General features: G+C 38.3%; 1 protein-coding gene across 4 annotated transcripts in view; it reads right to left on the bottom strand.

Moving 5' to 3' along the window:
- The window catches only part of LOC123785611 (MAM and LDL-receptor class A domain-containing protein 1), a 660,266-nt gene extending 640,759 nt beyond the window's left edge, over window positions 1–19,507 (bottom strand). For 3 of the 4 annotated variants that reach the window (XM_087857640.1, XM_087857641.1, XM_087857639.1), the window contains exons 1-3: window positions 19,417–19,507; window positions 12,461–12,607; window positions 3,989–4,086 (exon numbers count right to left, since the gene is read on the bottom strand). In XM_087857640.1, coding sequence (XP_087713766.1) covers window positions 3,989–4,086; window positions 12,461–12,527 — 165 coding nt within the window. In that variant the 5' untranslated portion in view covers window positions 12,528–12,607; window positions 19,417–19,507. The remainder of the gene's footprint in view (window positions 1–3,988; window positions 4,087–12,460; window positions 12,608–19,416) is intronic. The other variant, XM_087857642.1, reaches the window with a different exon arrangement.
- Window positions 19,508–21,209: the final 1,702 nt, after the last annotated feature.

Consider the following 21,209-nt stretch of genomic DNA (forward strand, 5'->3'; position numbering starts at 1 on the left):
AGTGAAAAAAGAAAAAGAAAGGAAGAAAAAAAAGAAATAAGAACAGAAAAGGAGAAGAGGGGGGAAAAGATGATATATATGGAGCTCCCCAAAATTCGGCTGGGACTAAGGCCACGTTGAGAGGGTCATCGTTCCTCACACAGTCTAAACATTACCGTAGTGATTTTTCTGGCTCCTAGTCACAATTATGGTTTTGTTTTTTTTTTAAAAGATTTTATTTATTTATTCGACAGAGATAGAGACAGCCAGCGAGAGAGGGAACACAAGCAGGGGGAGTGGGAGAGGAAGAAGCAGGCTCATAGCGGAGGAGCCTGATGTGGGGCTCGATCCCAGAACGCCGGGATCACGCCCTGAGCTGAAGGCAGACGCTTAACCGCTGTGCCACCCAGGCGCCCCCACAATTATGTTTTTGCCTGAGTATTCTTCATCTGAATAAGCTTAATTAGAAGTTTAGAACCTTCAGTAAAATATAGTGTTTTCATTTAAATGATTAGCTTCCACGTGTTCTGCTCACGCACGGTGGAGAGAGTACCCACTCCACCTGTCACCGCCCCCCCCCCCCGCAGTGTTGCTTCCTCTAGAATCCATCCCGTACTGTAACATCTATGCTGGGATTAAACAAAACAATCAGGCAATGAAGTGTGATTATACCATTGCAAGTCCCACTCCATAATTTTTTTTTATTTTATTTTTTTACTAAATTTCTTATTGACATGAGTTCATCTGGGGAACATTATAAGACATGGCCTTTCAAAACTTGTCAAGAGAACTGCTGCAAGTGGATTATTATTGTTATGCTGAACTCACCCTCTTGGAGACCGTAACACTGAATTGCTGTCAGAATTCCTAAAATCGACAGTTCAGGAGGGCAAGCAGGTACTTAGGTTGTCCCTATTGTATTCCCAGCATCGCAGGCTGTGATCAGCATGGGGCAGTTAAGCAATATGTGTGTACGGAATCAGAGAAAGAATGTTTACATTGTTATCACTATATGCACTCAGGAGAGAATTCTCAAAAGAACTATTTTTGCTTTGTTTTGTTATTTTTACTGCCTTGGATCTAAACCAAATGATGATTCATCTGTCTCCACTGGTTGCTGGAAAACTTAGTTCAAATGTGTAGCCTGGCTCTAATAGGCTTTATTTGCGGAACCAACCCATCTCTTGCTTCATCTACCTTCTCCTTGATAACCTCATTCACTTTTGTAAAAATTTTATGATTTTTTATTCTTTAATAAAGAATATTAAAACAAGTGCAAAACAAGTTGGGGAATTGTTTTTAAAGTAGACAAATATGCAAACCAGCTTTGAAAGCAGAAGCTTTGTATTATCAATCTTCCTGTCTTTAATTAATGGTGACGTCCTAAAATTTTGTATAGTAACTCAAATATGAGAACTAAGGAAGTATTAATACCTACCATAAATCTCCTTCATATTTGATATTTCCTAGTTAATTCAAAACACAGCATTTCAACATAAGTAAGAAATAGTAGCTTCTGGCTCCCATGTGCTCTGTCCTATCTCCTGACTATTCCATGGAAAAATGCCAAGTTTCCAACGGTGACTGAAGGGACTTTTGCAGTCTTTAAGTTAAAGTCCACATCTTCAGCAAGGAGTGGGTGTAGGAAAATTTGTGCGCATTGCTGCCATGTGCTGGCTATATGTAAAGCACAAGATAATTCACGCAAAATGACTCTACCAGCCTGTTGTTAGAGATGGAGACTCAAAAGAAAGCTTCATGGTTTTAAAGTCCTTTCAAAAAAATGCTCTGAAGTGTATTAGCTTCACATGATGATGTAGGGGAAAAAAAATGTAATTTCATAAAATGTAGACTTTAATCATATCAAAGCACCCAACTTCAGCTATCTCCCCACCTACCTTCACCATTTTATAATGACTAACATCTGCTATTCCACGAATATAACTATTATCAATATGTTCCAATTAGGACGATCGGCGGGACTTTCTGATTACTCAAGAAGATAAGAATTTGGTTTGTTTGCTTATTCTGTAACTTTTATGAAAGAAAGTGTCACACGTTACCACAGCCTTGTAAAAAAAGTAATGCTATATTCTTGGAATACTCCTTTGGGAAAGAACACCAAGCTATGTGTACCTCAGACTATTGATAACCTTCTCTAGCTGTCTAATTCTACTTCCTAGACTAAAAAGTTTTATGAAGTAACCCAAACATCCATCCCTCTAACTCAAAAGTACTAACATTCAAGCAGATACAGACAAAAGGGGGAAAAAAAAAAAAAAAAACCCTCTTCTGGCGGTCTGTAATGGTTCCTTGTTTTTCTAAAAGGCAAGGCAAACCACTAACTCAGCATTTGAGGCCTTGGGAGATTGAGTACTAGTTCTGAGAAATAAATCAGCAAGTGTCTAAACTGCCCATGGCTTTCACTGAGGCCCCACCACAGCTAAGCTCCAAGTTTCAGCAACAATAGAGAAAAATGCTCCCAAGTGGAAACAATCGTATGTTGAACATAATCCCAATGACCACAAATTAATGGCCACCAGCATACAACAATGGAAAATGTGGATCATCTTTGAAAAGAAAAAATGTATACGATTTCTCATCGAATCTCAGGAATTTCTAATAAGCTCTTAATGTTTGCTTTCAAATTTCTGCAGAACAGGTAGAATTAATACATTTTATTGTTTTGTATCCAATGCCTTACGTATGTCACAACGGTGATCACATCTCTTTGGTATATGACCCTGAATTAAGGCTAAGTAAGCCTGTAAAGTACTTTAACAGAGCAAGTAAATGCCTCAGGAGTTCTCAAAAAAAATCTATATCTATTACATAGGATTTAATTGAAATAAAACAAAGGTGAGCAATTGTAGGGTGCATTTGGGCAAAGTGGAAATGGAACGCAGGCAGTTATTTTAAATATAATCCCACAGAGAAATGGGCAGGAAACCATGAGGGGAAGAAAAAAAAAAAAAAAAAAGAGAGAGAGAGAGAGAGAGGACAATCCATTAAGAGATCTGAGTACTCCCATTCAGATTTATATCAAGCTGAACATATAATTAGATTTGTTCCTCTAAATAATATGTAATTTGTCACCAGGAATGCCTGAATAAACTGCCGTACCCCCACATTTACAGATGATGAATTTGGTGTGCAGCAGTATCGATCTGCATGCTCTTCTGATAACTAAAAAAATAAATAAACTGAAATCCTGAGGGCTTAGAGGCTTGCTGGAATGCTCAAAAGGATGGAAAACAAGGCAAGCTGAACAGAAACATCTAAATGTAGGTGTTAGTTCTATGGAAAATAAAGGAATTCTTTTTAGTGAACTCCTACTATGTGCCAGATACTTTGTCAGATACTTTACTTAATGCTATTTTAATCCTGACGACCATGTGAAAAAGGTACGCTAATATTACGCTTGCAGTGTAGACACGAAGTCTCAAAGAGACTGTGGCAGAACTGAGATCTGAACCAGGTCTGACTCCAAAGCCCTTCTCTGCTTCCTTCTCTATCATGCTGTTGAGTACGTATCGCTTGCTCTCTGTTTACTCGGCACCACAAAGACTAACTGAAAAAATAAAATTTCAGAAAATGAAATTATTTTTTCTGCACGTATTTCTCTCTCTTTATTCACCCTTACATTTTCCTTTCATCAAGTACTTTGTTTGGCTGATTTTATTTTACTCAATTAACAGTGCTGGCCAAAATAATCAGCAGTTTTGGCAACACGGATCCACAGCTTCGGATTACTGGAAGGACTATGTGGAAAGAATACAAAATGACAGAAATATTCTTTCATAGGCCCCAAAAAAGAACCATTTAAGTTATATGTTGCAAATGGTCTTTTGGAAGGACATCACATTTCATGTTGAAATAGGTCATATAAATCATTCAGTTCATCATGAAAAAGGCAGTAAAACATAGAAGGCATTGACTGGCACAAGTAACCCACACCTAACAGTTTACAACCACAGAATGGCCGATGGAAATTCCAATAACTGGTTACCTGACATGGGGTAGAGGCAGTGAGTGCTTTTCTAAGAATAGGACTTCCAAGTTTGGCCACTCCTGGAGATTGATGGGACCTGAAATAAATGAATGATCCTACCAAAAAAAGAAAAAAATGTAAAAGTCACACAGATACCAATTCTACTGTTGTCCTTTCAGCAGTTCTTTACTCTAACATCTTATCCTTGCACACAATCAACTGCCAATCACATCAAGAAAATTACAATTTTACTCACTGACCATTTAGCTCTGTAGAGAACCAAAAGTTTTTCCATACGGATAACATTAAATATCTAAAATAAAATCCAACTGATTAAAAATAAGCTCTTGATCTGAAGCCCCTAAACATTTTTATTGGCTTGACTCGTGTCATAAATAGAGCCTGAAATTAAACGAAGCTTCTATGCTTACAATTAGATATTCAACACGCCCTTATGAAATTCTCATGAGAGCATTATTTTTAAGTTTCTTCACAAAGTACTGAAGGATGCGAGCCTGTGGAATGAGTTGGGTTTCTCCTGGGGCTTACATGTTTGACATTGTTGTCTGTGCTAGTGGGGATGAAAGCTTAATTAAAGATCTAATCTGAGCGTTAACAAAATAACTGCTTTTAGATTTTAACTACAGTGGATGCGCTCATGGCAAACGTATAGGCGGATAACATCTCTTCGCAGCTCAAAAGATCACACATTCTGAACTGCTGTCACGGGTAGCTTCATCGAATACTGAAAATTTACAAGGAAGGCTACGAGGAACAATGTCAAGGGCTGATCCTGCCCTTTGATAATCACGAAGTGATGGGCAACCTGGAAAGTGGACAATTTTGACTGAAAAATACCATATTCAGAAGGTGATTTTCCTAGATACAGGTCAATGCTGACTAGACAGAAAGGAAAGGACTTCAGAATTAAAATGTATTATTTTATAGCTACCACCATATGTTTAACAGAAAAACCAAGGTTGCAAATCAGCAGTATCATCTCTGAATGAGAAAAACAGAACCAATTTATATGGATTTTTTTTTTTTTTTTTTTAAGTAGGCTCCACACCCAGTGTGGGGCTTGAACTCATAACCCTGAGACGAAGAGTCACATGCTCTACTGACTGGAGCCAGCCAGGCACCCTTATATGGGCTTTAACATCCCAAAACAACAGGAAAGAATAAAAGCTATTATTCCTTAATTTCAAACGAAGAGTGATAGAAACTATATCAGCTCACTAAATTCTGTTTCACCTATCAAACAACAGCATAGGAAAAGAGGATTCTGAAAAAAATTATTCCAGCTTAAAAATCCTCAGGTTCAAGTAAAACTCAAATACTTTTAAAAGACGAGTCAGAATTCTACAAATTAACAAATATTCAAAAATCCTAGTCCCCTGGTCATTTAAAAACAATATATATAATTTCAAACAAGCAGTTAATAAAGGATGGGACATATAAACTAAATCTCCAAATTCTAAAAGCAGCAAAAGGTATGAATAAATTGGTTATATCACAAAAATGACTGGAAAACATGATACCAAAAAAAAAATCTACTGGAAATGTATGGCATCCCAGTTGAGTTTTTGTTTTAAGGAATACTTGTAACATTATTCAAGGGATCTTCAATCTTGGAGAAATAGGAGAACTCCTTGATTCATTTTACATTGCCAGCTATCTCTAATTTAAAAGTTATGGAAATAGGAAAATGAACAATAAACTGCAGAGCAATGCCATTCATGATCATAGATGCAAAATTCTAATTAAAAAGCTATCAATTACATTTGAAATCCTTACCAAAAAGATTATATGTCCATGACCATGAAAGGAAGCTGAGTTTAATTTAGCTGCTCTATCAACACAGTCAATCAGATCCACAAATTAAAGGGCAAAGTCAGGCTCGAATCAACAAATATTGAGAAGACTTAGGAAAAAATAGCCATTGCCAATGGAAAAAAAAAAAAAAAACCCTTAAGAAAATATTAAAAGTAAACAATTGAATGCAGACTAATGATCAACCCCAAAATAAATACCCTAAGTGACAAACAACAAAGCTATTTTAATTAAAAACAGGAATTAGAGATTTCTATCATTATTAATCACAGATAATATTAATTACCTTAGACTAACATTATCTTATAGGCCTAGTGAATATGAGAGTCAAGAAAATAATATACTTAGTAAATATAAAAGAAAATAGAGTTCTCATGTTTTGCCAATTATATAACTACAAAAGTAGAAACCCTGAAGGCTTCTATTTTTAAATAATAACAAGTATTAATAAGAGAATTTGGTACGGTAAATAGAAACAGAAAAATGTTATTATTTTTTTAACTTTAGCAATAAGACCCTAGATACAGAAATGGTGAGAAATATTCTCTTCCCAATTACATTAATACAAAATATATAGGAATAAGTTTAACAAGAAAAGGACAGAACTTTTATGAAGAACATTATAAAAACTTGTGGAAGACCATAAACCCTCTGATTAAATAGATTATATATATTTTTTTAGAAGGGATGATATTATAAAAATATTAATTCAGTGAAAATTTGAAAGCTAAATAAAATCCTAAGAGAACTTTAATATTTAGAAGACAAATAATACAGATTTAATACTTATAAATGCAGGGTTAAGAAAATCTAAACTCTGAGCTCTGAGCCTAGACCCAAGGACTTCTAGAAAAACGTCTCTGGATTTACCTTCTTGTAAGTCTGCTGTGCAGAATGTACTTAGTTAAGAGAACTATGGAATTATATCAAGGAGATTGTGCCTGGTAATCTGAATTGTTTATACTGCAAAATTCCTGTACACCCACACACCCCAGAGTGGGGACACAACTAACACAGCTTAAGAATTAAAGAATAAGGGGCTCAGCCTCCATGCATGAAATTGTCCATGCTAGCCTGAAACTCATCTTTTACCAAGCACGCACCTGCTTTTAATGCAATGGTCTAGAAGGGACTTACACGACGTGAAAACATGAGAGATCAGACGTCATAATGAACAGAGATACAAATATCATAAACCAATATTACCATCTAGAATAAAAAATCATGAATACAATAAACAAAACCAACCAAATGAGATTTGGTTCATCGATGCGAAGATGGTTTAATATTTGAAAAATTCACCTTATGAACACACAAAAATGATAATATGATGATCATATGGTTATCACAATACTAAAAAAAAATCTGACAAATCTTAACATAGATATAGATATATACACACAAAAAAACCACATTATGAATAGAAGGGAACATCTTTATCTAATAAAGCAAAACAATCTTTCAGCGAATATAGCACTTAAGGTTGAATTATTGATAATTTTCTTCTGAAATAAGAACAAGAGAAGCATAGCAGCTATCACCTGTTGTATTCAGCATTTTTCCAGAGTTACTAACCAGCGCAATGAAACAAAGAAAACAGAAGGTTTAAGATTTAGAAACAAGGAAATAAAATTGTCATTATTTGCAGAGAAAATAATTGTGAACCTAGAAAATAAAATATATACATACATACACTCTTAACTATAATACACAAAATTAGCAAGGTCACTGGATACAAAGTAATATTTAAAAGTACAATTACATTTCCATATACCAGCAACAACCAAAAGTTTTTAAAATATAATAGCTGCAAACATATCGAAAACCTAAAAAAAATTTAGCAAAATATTTTTTAATCTATACGCTAAAAGCTTCAGATTAGAGAAATTAAAGATAATCTAAGTAAACTGAGAAATTAGAAACATTTGAAAAGATCATTTCTCGATAAATACAAATAAAGGTTACAAACAAGCTATCATTTTATATCCACAGATTAAAAGAATTTAAGAGAATATAATGGCTATTGCTGACAGACAAATGGAAAAAAGAAAGCACTCCTATATTGCTAATGGATTTTTAAGTATTAAGATTTAGGAGCAAAGTACATCTTTCCATAAAACTATAGTGGTCTCACTCACAGTTATTTATTATATAGAATTGAAAGCATCCTATACCAGAAAAAGGTGTATAAGAATGGATTTTGCAGCATTGTCATGATATTGTCACTCAATAGGAGGATAGCTGGATACATTTTGGCATATCCAGACCAAAGAAATGAACCAAACAAAACAAATAAAAAAAAAATTAGGCTGCTTCTTCTTCTAGGCAAGGTTGAGATCAGGGACAAGATTTAGTCTTCTAGCAAAACACACACACACACACACACACACACACACACACACACACTGCATTAGACAATGGTTTATGTAGGACAATGAGAATTCAGGATCACAGGATAATGATCTCTAAGAGAGGGAAAACACATGAGCTAAGCCCTACAATTTCCCCAGCTTAGTGCCTAAACAGAGTTTCTAGCCGCCACGTAGGAAGGTGTGAGCCAGAAGGAGCACGGTGGGGTCTTTAAACTGAAAAGACAGAGGTGCTACTCCGGGGAGACTCAAGTGCCTCGAGTTCATAAGGCAGCGTTCCAGGAGGACAGGGCTGCAAATGTCGAGCCCCAGAGATCTGCAGAGTCTCCCCCTCCTGCAGATCTTCACCTTCAACTTCTGAGAGGGGCCACTGGAACATTTCCCAGAGGTCACAGTGGGCCAGAAATAGTAGGCTCTTGCACTCCTCACCAGAACGAAAAAATTAATTGTACAGCGGGACTGGATGGAGTACTAGAGTGAAATGAAAACTTAGGTCCAAACAAATACCTGTATGCAAATTTTATAGAATATTCGTAATCACCAACATTTAGAAAGAACCCAAATACCCTTCAACTGATCAGTGGATAACAAACGGTGCTTTATCGATGCAAGAGAACACTACTCTGCAGTAATTAAATAAATAATAAATAAATAAATGAATAAATAAATAGATAAAATAAAATAAAATAAAATAAAATAGGAAGGAACTTCCACTGCAATCAACAATATCAAATCCATTCAGCTAACTGAAAGAAGACAGACTCCAAAGGCTACACACTGTAGGATCCTATACATATGACATTGTGGAAAAGGCAACTATAGGGATAGAAATCAGATCAGTGGATGCCAGTGGCTGGAAAGGAGATGAGTATTGACTACAAAGCAGCATAGATTTGGGGGGAGAATGGAACTTTTTTTATATCCTGAGTTTTCTGACGGTTACACAATTATACGTGTTTGTTCGAACTCAGTGACCTGAACACCAAAAAGGCTAAATTTTACTGCATTTAAATAATACTTTAACAGATGGGCAGCCCCCTCAGAAACATGGCTAGGGTGCCGTGGATAGCAGGGTCCCTGCCTGATGGCGCAGGAGGCAGGCTGCACCCACATTCCTGTAATGCCCCTCCCATAATACACCCTCCCGAGTGGCCACACCGCTAATAAGTATGTATGTATGTGTATATATGTTTATATGTATATGCATACGCGTATGTATATACATATAAACATATATATATAACAGAAAAAATAAAATTCAAAATGAATATAATTGATGACTTGGAGGAACTGCCATGAGCTATCTTTAGTAAACAAGGTAGACAGTAGTTACAATAGGATCTCATTTTTTGGTAAAATAAACAATCGCCAGAATACTTACAACTTTGAATGCATACATATCTACTATGTACGCATACACACAGCTAAAGATAGATAAATGTGAGTTGCCTGTTTGGATGTTAACAGGGTAACAACTAGGAACTGGAAAATAAAAACCAACCAAAGACAGGAGGTAGGAAAATTGAGGCTTTACCCTAAAAAGAAAAGCTACATAATGTCAAGCCATTCATCTTTTATGTAAAATTACATGTGGGAGTGTGCACATATGAGGAAAAGTACTGAAGATTAACCAGTTTTTAAAAGCGCAATAATCCACAAAGTTCTAAGAACATAATAGGCTGTATATAACTCTATGGTCTTAGATGTGGGAACTGAGAGACTGAGCCTTCCCCCAGAAACTTCCATGTTACTTCTCCTTGCTCTTCCTAACACTGATTTTTTTCCTCCTCCTCATTTGTGATGTAAGATCACTAGTGATCATCTTAAAATCTCAATGACAATCATAGGTAAAGAAGAACAGTCTTAATGGCTGAGGGACTCCTTGATTCACCCTTTCTAGAGAGAACGGCCGGCTATAATTTCTTTGCCACTCCTGCTTTCAATTTTAACAGCTACCCTCAGTTCTACAGTTTATTGTTATCTGTGAGCACGGTTTAGATCACAGAAAAAGAAAAATGGGTTCTTCAATATTTAACAAAGGAGACCTTTTAGAATCTCTTTTTGGCATAAATCATAATTAAGTAGTAATTAACATGATGTCTGAAGATCACTTCTAAATGTTTCCTTATTGTCACAGCCCTGTTGGTTTTCCTAGTTTTCTTACCAGAACGAACGGACAACAGGTAACTATTCACATTTCATGGGCTTTTACTATATGAAAAGCCTTAATAGGTACTACTTCATTTAATCCTCGTAATAATTTTACATGAAAGATATTTTGATTTTCCCTATTTTCTAACTGGAAAAAAAAAAATGAGGCACAAAGGCATTTAGCTAATTTGTGCAGTGTCAACAACATCCTGACTTAACCCCTGGGCAACCAGGGCTCTCCGCCACCCTGCTACAGGAGAGGTCACCTAAGGCCACCCCACACGCTGCGTGAGCCGCTGACCAGTAGAAAAGAGTCACACTGCAAGCACCTTCTAGCCCAAGGCAGAGCTCCACTCCTCCCAAAGCAGCAAGCCCATCTCCTCCAGAGACCCAGGCGCAGAGCCAGACTGAACAGACCAGCAGGTGAGCCCACAATGAAGATGGGCCTGGGCCTCAGTGTGTCTCACCCTTCCCAGATAGGTCTGAAAGCTTCTTAACTATAGCCTTCTACCCTCCACCCCCAGCCAGGCCAATCCCAGCCTCTGAGCCACCACGGAGCTTCCTTTACAGGGTAATCAACAGGCCCTTCAGTGTTACGGAAAAGTGTTGCATCTCAGCCTTTTAGAACAAAACTAATGGGTCACGTGCTTTCATAGCCTGAATGGTCACCATAGTCCTCCAGAGAGATTTCCGATTCCTAAGCACTCTGTAATCCCCCTTTCTTTGCCTGCTTCATCTTTTCTATACTCTGTCCAAACGTACACATCACTCAACCAGAACTACCTCCATCTCCCCCATCCCCCTCCAGTATATTCCCTCAGAATACCTTCCTTGCCAGCTCTCCTTACTTGAGCCTTTCTGGCAACTTTTCATTTCCCTTCAGTGCTCAGTTCAGGGGTCACCTCCTTCAGGAAGGCCTCTTGATTCCACCTGACTCACCCTACATCTCATATAAACCATTTATAATATCTTATTGCAAATCTTCATTTATTTGCTTCAGGCACTAGACTTCAGAGCACTCCAAAGGCAGAGAGCACGGCTTCCATCGGTGCACCCCAGGTCTAGCATTGGGTTATGTACTAATTGGTTTTAGAAAAGAAAAAGAAACCCATGAGCTTGAAGAAAACGGACTATTAACTTAGAGCTCCCATCATTAGTCCTTTCTGCTTCAAACTTTAATCTACCACAGCATCCTAAAGAGAAAATTAGGTTCACTGGCACAAAAAGAAAAAATTAGGACCTTACACCACTATCAAATAAGCTGGGTTTATAGTTTCAGACAACAGATGGATGGCCAGAGTCTCCCTCCCCATCCCCTAAGATGCTCCCCCACCAACTCCAGGTTCCAATGGCTATAATTTAAAATACAGTCAACGCTGTTAGTTCTGGCATACCTCTTTGGAAATCTCAAAGCAGAAAACAAGTAATGTCCAAGGGGGTTATACGAGCTTAAAGAGGGTCGACAGTATAGCTGTGTTATTATAAAGTTAATATGATACTCACGTACCTAGGCAATGACATCTACACAAACGAGAAAAAAATAGAACAAAACCCTTCTGTTTTCCTTGGAGATTCACAAACCCTGATTGAAATGCTATGTGTCATTTGATTGCTCTATTTTAAGAGGATATGTAAAAATTGTAATGGTAGTTAAAAATACATGAGAAAGAAGATAGTTACAAAGAAGCCTTAAGAGTGGTTAAATTGCATTCAAGTATTTGTCTATTTATTTTATAGATAGCCCTTAACCTCTGTTTTCTGTTTCCAGAAAGAAGATTAGGCTATTTTTTTTCTGTTTTGCAAAAATTGGATTGCTTTAAAAAGAAAGCAAGCCCACTGTACATGAGTTCTGGCAATTAGAGAAAAGTATCAGAAGACTTCCCCACCCACCATGCCTTCAACTCAACCTTGTAAAAAATAAGACATCGAAAATGTTGGTTATTAAAACAATATTCTTTCCAGGAAACTCAATTAACTATAAATTTTTATGTTGATCAGGAGAGTTTCAAACAAGACAAACCACAGTTTCATGTATGTTGCCTATAGCTAGAAGTAAAAATACACAGTATCATCATTCTGCAACATGAAAGAAAGGCAACCAATTTTTTTTTTTTTTTTTAAGAGGAAAATGTCCTACCGTGACTTGTGTTTGCTGTGTGATCAACATCACGAAGGTGGTTCTCTCCACTGGCCAATCCTTTCATGACTTCCCATCGTGAATCTTCTGTGAGAAATGGCTCCCAACCACAGAAACCAGACTCAAAGCCACACGCGAGGGGATTTGCTGTTCCACAGAGAAAATAGTTGAGGAGAAATTAAGTAGGAAATTTAATTCCTGGAACACTGACTTCATATTAGCCAATCAACTTTGGAGGGCAGAACAATCATTCCACCTTGTAATACATGTCTTCTGATTATCAGAATAGTTTTACTTTTTCCAACCGCAAAGTCTTCCACGTGTTGGGTGAGGCATTGTCCTTCTATGTTCTCCTAACTACAAGTCTGGCACATTTCATCCTGGCTGGCCATCTCTATTGTACTTAGCGATGCACGGTGAAACTAGAGCTTTTCAGGGAGTAACTGATTCACCTGCTGGACCCATTTGAAAGAGGGGAATGGATTCTAGACACCTGAACAGTTTGAGGCTGGCCCCTGGGTATTCGTTCTGTTATGCTATTTTAACAGTTTCTCAAAAAAATGAATAAATAAAATGCCTAGCCACTTTGGAATTGCAGGTAAATTAGACATTCTGAACTTTGCTTTTGTTTCCCTCTTAATACAAAACTAAAAAGTTGGGAAATACTTAAGTTTCTAAATTGATCACAAAAGAAATCAATATGGAAGTTCCTCAAAAAGTTAAAAATTGAACTACCCTACGATCCAGCAATTACACTACTAGGTATTTACCCAAAGGATACAAAAAAACTCATTTGAAGGGATACGTGTACATTGGTTTACAGCATTATCAATAATAGCCAAGCTATGAGAGCCCAAATGTCCATCAACTGACGAATGGATAAGGAGGTAGTATATATGATGGAATATTACTTAGCCATAAAAAAAGAATGAAATTTTGCCATTTGCAACAATGTGGATGGAACTTAAGAGTATCATTTTACGCAAATAAGTCAGTCAGAGAAAGACAAATACCATATGATTTCACGCATATGTAGAATTTAAGAAAAAAAAAACAGATGAACATAACGGGGGTGGGGGGAAAGAGAGGCAAACCAGGAAACAGACTTAACTACAGAGAACAAACTGAGGGTTGCTGGAGGGGAGGTGGGGGGGGGGGGAGTAAACACGTGATGGAGATTGAGTGCACTTGTGAGGAGCACTGGGTGTTGTATGTAACTGATGAATCATTAAATTCTACACCTGAAACTAATGTTAACACTGAATGTTGACTAGAATTTAAATAAAAACGTGGAGAAAAAAATAAAATGAAATAACGTAAAAAAATAACTAGTTGTAGATTAAGTCAGTGTTTGGGGTTAGTTAGCTTCATAGAGTCCTTCCCAGCTTTGCTACCAAATTAGTGAGAAAAAAATAGCAAGACTGGGCAGTAAACCAGAAATTCTAATATGATTTGTGCTTTTGAGAAATTAGTTTTTATGTGCTTAAATTCCCTTTGGCTAAAGTAAGAATCAGAGGGTCAGGCTATCTTAGATAACAGCCTGGGGAATAAATTAATACAATGTAAAAATGTATTTCTATATATTCCTTTTCATGCATAAGCTTTTTTTAATACTGGGAGAAGGGTGACAAAATAATTCTTGGTCAGAATACACCCAAAGTTTTGACAAATCTGAAGTTTTGACAAGCTCCCTAGGATCTAAATGCTATTACCTTTAGTAATAAGAACAATAGATATGTTAGCAGAAGTTCCCAGTACATGCCAGGTTTTGTATATATTACCATTAGTCCTTGCAAATACCCTACCCAGTAAGTGTAATCATCCCCCAAAGGGAAAAGCTGCTCGAGGCAACTTGTCTGTAGTAAATTTAGTAAATGGAACATCTAGGCTTTGGAATGTCTTGACACCAAAGCTTCTACAGTATGAAGCCTCCCTAAACCAGGGATTCCATTACCATATGCCTGTTCCTAATCATCACTTTCCATTTTAAATATGACCATATTCAGGCATCCAGGGGGCTCAGTCAACGTTAAGCATCCAACTCTTGATTTCGGCTCAGGTCATGATCTTGGAGTCATAAGATCGAGCCCCACATTGGGCACTGAGCTCGTTCTCAGCAGGGAGTCGGCTTGAGATTCTCTCTCTCCTCTGCCCCTCCCCCAATTCACTCGCTCTCTAAATAAAATCTTTAAAAAAAAAATGACCAAATTGACCAGTATACCGAATAAGCTCACTATATCTTAATAATCAAAGGATCTTCAAATTTCTATGAACATGGATGCCTGGTTCCATGACCCGATAGTTCATCATTAACATGTCAACTCTTAAAACACTGAAATCCACTATGCAAGTAACACTGCCACTTAAATTTTCTCTACATGTAAACATTTAGATCTCAGAGCTATGCTTGTTTAGACAGTCATACAATGGATATGTTATTTTCTTTACAAGCAAATACTGTATCCCCCCTTAAATGGATTTCCCCCAAAATAAACATGAGTTAAGTACAGTATAATAAAAGATGCTGTGTATCACCTAACGGTGAATCAATATGCAAGGAAATGCCACTCACCCATATACCTAACTAGAAATCTATTGCTTCTGGATGTATTTTGCTCTACTCAGCTCTGCCTACAGGGTTCATAGGATACTACTGACAAAAAGTTACTCCTCAAAGAAGAGTCTCTGCTGTTTTTTGACATAGACTTGAGCACCAATGACCAGATGTGACGATCTCCCCAGGCATCCAGAAAATCCTCTGGTCTAGTTCCTTGGTTCTCCATGAACCTTGTCACTTGTTAAGTGACTTCAGAACTCTTCTAGAAGTCAGTTGGGAGAGTCCAGAAATACTCAAGACTCAGAATACATATCTGACCTCTGAAATGTGCTTAAAGGTTCCAAATCCTTGGTTTTGGACTTGGTCAAGGAACGCTTAAACTTACTCCCAAGGGTACTCATAAGTCTTCCCTGGAATACACTTTCCAAGAATAAAAAATCTTCCATGGATAGGATGACCACACATCCGGATTGCCAGTTCTTGCCTATTGTCCTAGCACAATAATTAATGCCTCTTTATTTCCCCAAGTGTCCCTGTTTCGCTAATAAATTCAATATTTCCCTGTTGAGGGCAATAAATTATATATTAGGGCACCCGGGTGAGTCAGTTAAGCCTCTGACTCTTGGCTTTAGCTCAGGTTGTGATCTCAGGGTTGTGGGATCCAGCCCCGCATGGGACTCCACGATCAGCTGGGAGTCTGCTTGAAATTCTCTCTCCCTCTCCGCTGCTCATTCTCTCTCTCTCAAATAATCTTTAAAAAATTATATATTAATACACAAAGGAAATAAATCTGTGTAAATAATCTTATTCACCGCAGGTGACCACTGAAGTAACAAGTAACCATCCTATTCCCCAACTAGGCAATGGTACAAAATGGCAGTAAGACCAGTAAGGGTGGACAGAAAGTACAATAGGACTGAGCATCAAAAAGTCCTTCCACAGGCTCTTCACGACTGTGCCTAGGCCACTAAACTGCAAAGATAAAAAGATGTCAAGACAAAATAACTTTGGATTGTACAAATGTTGAAATGTGGCTTTAGGAGAAAAGTTGCTTTCTTTCATTATCTGTTTCACCAGTTAAAATGTCAATCATTGCACTTTCCACAAAACATGAAACACCCTGTCCTTTGAAAAATGAAAATTAGTTTTTAAAATCCATCACCCTAAAAATATGTGAAAGCAAAATGGTGCAGTCATCTCGATAAAAATCTTGGTGAATGGCTCAGCTGTTTTACCAATGACATTTATCCCAATATACTTCAAAGGACATTTTTTAAAGCTAAATATTTTAGAACTTAACTGTGCTATAAATCCAATTTCAGTCACCAAAGTTTAGGTTCTTCCATTAAAATTTCCCTACACAATTCAAAATGTTTAAGGTGTAGTTATAAATATCTGAAGAAAACCAGGAGAGCCAAACACATTCTGGCCACTAATAAATGCTGATAATGCCATAGATGATAAATGCTAAATATTTATAAAGTATAAAAAATCATCTATTCATATTATAAGTAGAATGTATTCATTAGTGATTTTGATTATTTGGTTGCTTTTAACTTTCTGTGATTGTAGGACACACTTCACTATTTCTAATCAGAGCATGAGAAATGCCACTGTTTATAATTTTAGTGAAATTTTGCTGAGTTCATCACGGTAATATTTTAAAATTATGACAAAGCTTTCTCTTGCATATTTAACCACTGCAGCATATTGGCAGAAGAAAAAGAAATTCACTGTGGCAGCTGAGAAAAATTCTTCTGGATCATGAAAATTAAAATATTTATGAATCCTTTGGTTCAGAAATAAATCTATTTTCTATTATATTAGAAAAATGTATTGGAATAAATGGGGAATGTTCCATTCAATAAGCATATACTAGATCTTAATATGATATTATATAAACATTTTATTAATATTTATTGAGAAACCATGAGGATCTTTTCTCCCATATACATACACATGGGAGAAAAGGATATATATATATATATATATATATATCTTTCTCTTGCACGCAGGAAATTTTTAGCATAATTTTTTTTTCAAAATAAAAAGACATTCAGAGAACCATCATAGTAAACATTAAATGTACTGCACTGGGGGTGCCTGGGTGGCTCAGTTAGTTAAGCAACTGCCTTCGGCTCAGGTCATGATCTTGGAGACCCAGAATGGAGTCAGGCACCAGGCTCCCTGCTCAGCAGGGAGTCTGCTTCTCCCTTTGACCCTCCCCCGTCTTGTGCCCTCTCTCCCTCTCATTCTCTTTCTCAAATAAATAAAAATCTTTAAATGCACTGCGTTAGATTCTTGGTTTAAGCTTCTTTCACTTGAATATTGTACCAACTTTTCCTTTTTTTCCAACTTCTCCTTTAAAGCATCACCATTTTTAAAGCATTTTATTGTCTTAATCTTTTTTAAAGATTTTATTTAGAGAGAGAGAAAGAGCACAAGCAGAGGAAGCAGGAGAGAGAAAGAGAATCTCAAGCTTCCATCCCAACCACCCTGAGATCATGACCTGAGCTGAAATCCAGAGTCAGATGTTAACTGATTGAGCCACCCAGGTGCCTCTCTATTAGCATTTTAAATGCTTTTTTAAAAAGCCTACAATTAAAAGAACTTTTTCTCCTCCAGAATTTCCCACACCATTCTGATTGAACACAGATTTGCCCATCCTTCCATCTTTTTTGGAACACACACACAGTCTTTTTGCAAGTCATAATTGAAAAAGATGTATTTTTTAAAATTTTTGTGGTAAAATATAGATGAAACAAAATTAACCTTTTTAACTCTTTTAAGTGTACAGTTCAGTGGCATTCTGTACATTCAAGCTGTTGTGCACCCATCACCATCATCCATCTCCAGAACTTCATCTTTGCAAAGTCAAATTCCATACTCATTAAACACCAACTCCCCATCTTCCCCTCCCCCTCTGGCAACCCCCATTCTGCTTTCTGTCTCTATAAATTTGACTCCTCCATGCACTTTATATAAGAATTATATAATATTTGTCCTTTTGTGACCTATTTAACATAATGTCTTTAAGGTTCATCTATATTGTGGCATGTGTCTGGAAATTAGGCGTATTTTATATGTAAATTATTCAGCTAGCCATGTATACCCTTAGATACGTTTGGAACACGGTATATTTTTTTATTAGGAATATTTAAAGATACATTGCAATGCAATGCCCCTTTTTTATACAGGAGCATATTAGTAACTGTCAAAAATCTATCATTTGGAATCATGCAGTATTTATCCTGTGACTGGTTTATTTCACTTAGCATAATGACTCCATTTACATGAGGTTATCTAAAAAACTCAAACTCCTAGAAGCAGAGAATAGAACAGCGGTTACCAGGGGCTGGGGGGGGGGGGGGCGGCGGGTACAGGGAAACGGCGAGCGGTTGTTCAATGGGAATGAAGTTTCAGTTATGCAAGATGAATTAATTCAGAATTCTGCACAGCACACATAGCCTATTGTCCACAATACCGTACTGTGCATTTTTTCCAATTGTTTCGCAATACTTTCATTTAAGGCTCTGTGGAAAATATGGCCTTTCATAAATTATCGTCCGGAGAGGCAGAAAAGGGGCATTAAAAAAAAAGGAAAAACCAACCTCACTTGTCTGTTCACTAACACACGCTCAGCAGGACTGTTTTTCATTCATTTAAACGACGTATTTGGAGCTGAAAGTGCTGTCACACGTGTTTGAAACTCCCACACAAATCTCGAGGACAGGGACTTCAAGAGTCGGAGGAGTTCTCCTGAGCAGGAGCATCTAGTCTGTTTACAACTTTTACAGCTGATGTCTTCCACTCGGGAAAAGTTGTAAGACTTCTGACAAGTTCTGCAAAACTGCTTGAACTGCCCTGCACACACCACACCTGGGCACTGTGCCATCGGACGCTGTAGCCCTTGCAGTGATAATCACCGTATTTCTGCCATACGGACCGGAAGCGCGGGTGCCCTCCGCCCGGCCGGGGTCTCCGCGGTGGCGACCACCTCTCACGCGGGGGGGCCCGCTCGCTGCGTCACCATCACCGCGGTCCCGGGCTCTCCCACCCACCTCGGCTCGGAGCACCCCGGCGCGCACCCCCGGGCCCGCGTTCGCTAGCCCGGGTCTCGCCCCCTTCCTGGGGGTGGGAGGGTGGCAGCAGGCCAAGCGCCAGCACACGGCGACAGCGCGCGGGAAGCGCTCGGGCTGCGGCAGCCGCTCAGGGAGGGGGCTGCCCTGCGGAAATGCCGAGCCGCCGCCGCCCGCCCCAGCCGCGAACGCCGGGCCGAAGTGACGGGCCCTGCACAGCAGCGTGCGCCGCCCCAGCGAACACGACACCCACACCGCGCGGCACGGGTTCCCGAGCCGAGCACTACAGCCGCTGCAGGGACCGCGCGCGGAGCACTCACCTGCGGCTGGCGGGGCGTGAGCTGCGCCCGCCCGCTGGTAGCTGTCTAAGTACTAGGGGCGGGGGGAGGCAGCTGCGGGTAGGCCCGTGAAGACCACGGGGCCGCGGAAAGAGGAAACAGGAGGGAGTCCCCGCCCAGGTGAGGCCCACTGCCCCGCCCGAAGGCGCCCTGGCCCGGGGTGGGGGCGGGGGGGAGGGACGGGTATGTCTGGGTATGGAGCGCACGCGAAGCTACACTTAAACGTCTGGCATCTGTCCCCATATGGGCCGCCATACGTGGTGCCCCAGCAAGTTAACAGGGTAAATCTGATGTTAAGTGTCTTTACGCCAAAAAGAGGGGACACAAAATGTTCTGGAGGTGAAGGATGAAGACCAAGTGTCAAGCATATGCCAAACTCAAACTATACGTTAATTATGTGTGTTTATGTCAATTACACCACAATAAAACCTTTTAAAATTTATCGTTTGATAGTATAGTAATGCTCTTAGGAATTGGTTACAGGAGTGTTAGCTTCTGTGAAAGGTCTCTGGCTAGTTTGCCTTAAGACTGTTTGTTATATGCCATCTGTTTTCCCTCTCAGCGGTTTCTTCCTTTCTGAAGGTTATTTGGCACAGTGGTTCTCAAACTCTAATATGCAGAAGAACCACCTGAGACATTGTTAATAGGCAACTTCTGATTGTGTAAGACTGGGCCGTGGCCCAAGGTTCTGTAACTGGAAAGCGCTCCCAGATGATGCTAATGCTACTGGTACACGGGGCTAAAGGCTGTCACCTACTTTTGTTAAAAGTCTAAAATTAAGAGGCTCTGGTAATAAAAACACCGGAGTGAGTGTGCCTTTTCGAAAAAACACACTGACAAAAGAATACCAACTAACAATACCCATCGGTTAATATCACTGAGTCTCCAGTGAGTACTCCTGGTGCTATTCAAACTGCCTATATGAGCTAACCTGTCCTAGAGATCCATCCTACAGTGGGATAAAAAGAAGGTATAAAAGCATGTTTCATTTTCTTCATGAACTTGGGAATTCTGTTTAAAAGAAAAAGTTTGCATTACAAATTCAATTTGTAAAATACAAATTTAAAAGTATGTGTAGGATCAGGGCGCCTGAGTAGCTCAGTCGGTTGAGCTCTGAAGTCATGATCTCTGGGTGTTGAGATCAGCCCCGCATGGGGCTCCCCACTCAGTGTTGAGTCTGCTTGAGATTCCCTCTACCCCTCCCCTCGCCCTTGCATGCACTCACTCTCTCTGCCTCTCAAATAAATAAATAAATAAATAATATATTTTTAAAAGAATGTGTAGAATGTTTCAAAGTGGTTTTAAATTTCAAAGGGAATTTTCTCCGATTTAGTAATAATATATATAAGCATGTGTATGTATGCACAAATGTATTAAATATCTTAGTGCAGAAAATAATGTAATGTTATATCAATTCTAATAATTCCATTGCTATATAAATAATTTCATCAAAGCAAACGTGATTGTACAAATATTGACATGAAATACTCATGCTGACATCAAAATGTATAGATATATATTCATCAAAATATATAAAAATTTTATAATATGTAATATGGCTACATTTTCATATCATAACCACTGTATGAAGTTGATCTCAAACAAGCATGCCAGGTTTTCTCTATTCAAATGAAGTTACATAATTTGGAAAATTTAACACACTAAGTAACACTATTTGCTGATAAGCATGGACATCTGTCCCTTCATTCAAAAAAAAGCAAATGGCAGAATGATATCAAGATACACTCCACTGGAAAAATCCTAAATATGTAACC

Source organism: Ursus americanus, chromosome 31 (assembly GCF_024610735.1).
Source record: "Ursus americanus isolate L20-20 chromosome 31, mUrsAme1.1.p, whole genome shotgun sequence".
In the NCBI taxonomy this organism is placed as follows: Eukaryota; Metazoa; Chordata; class Mammalia; order Carnivora; family Ursidae; genus Ursus; species Ursus americanus.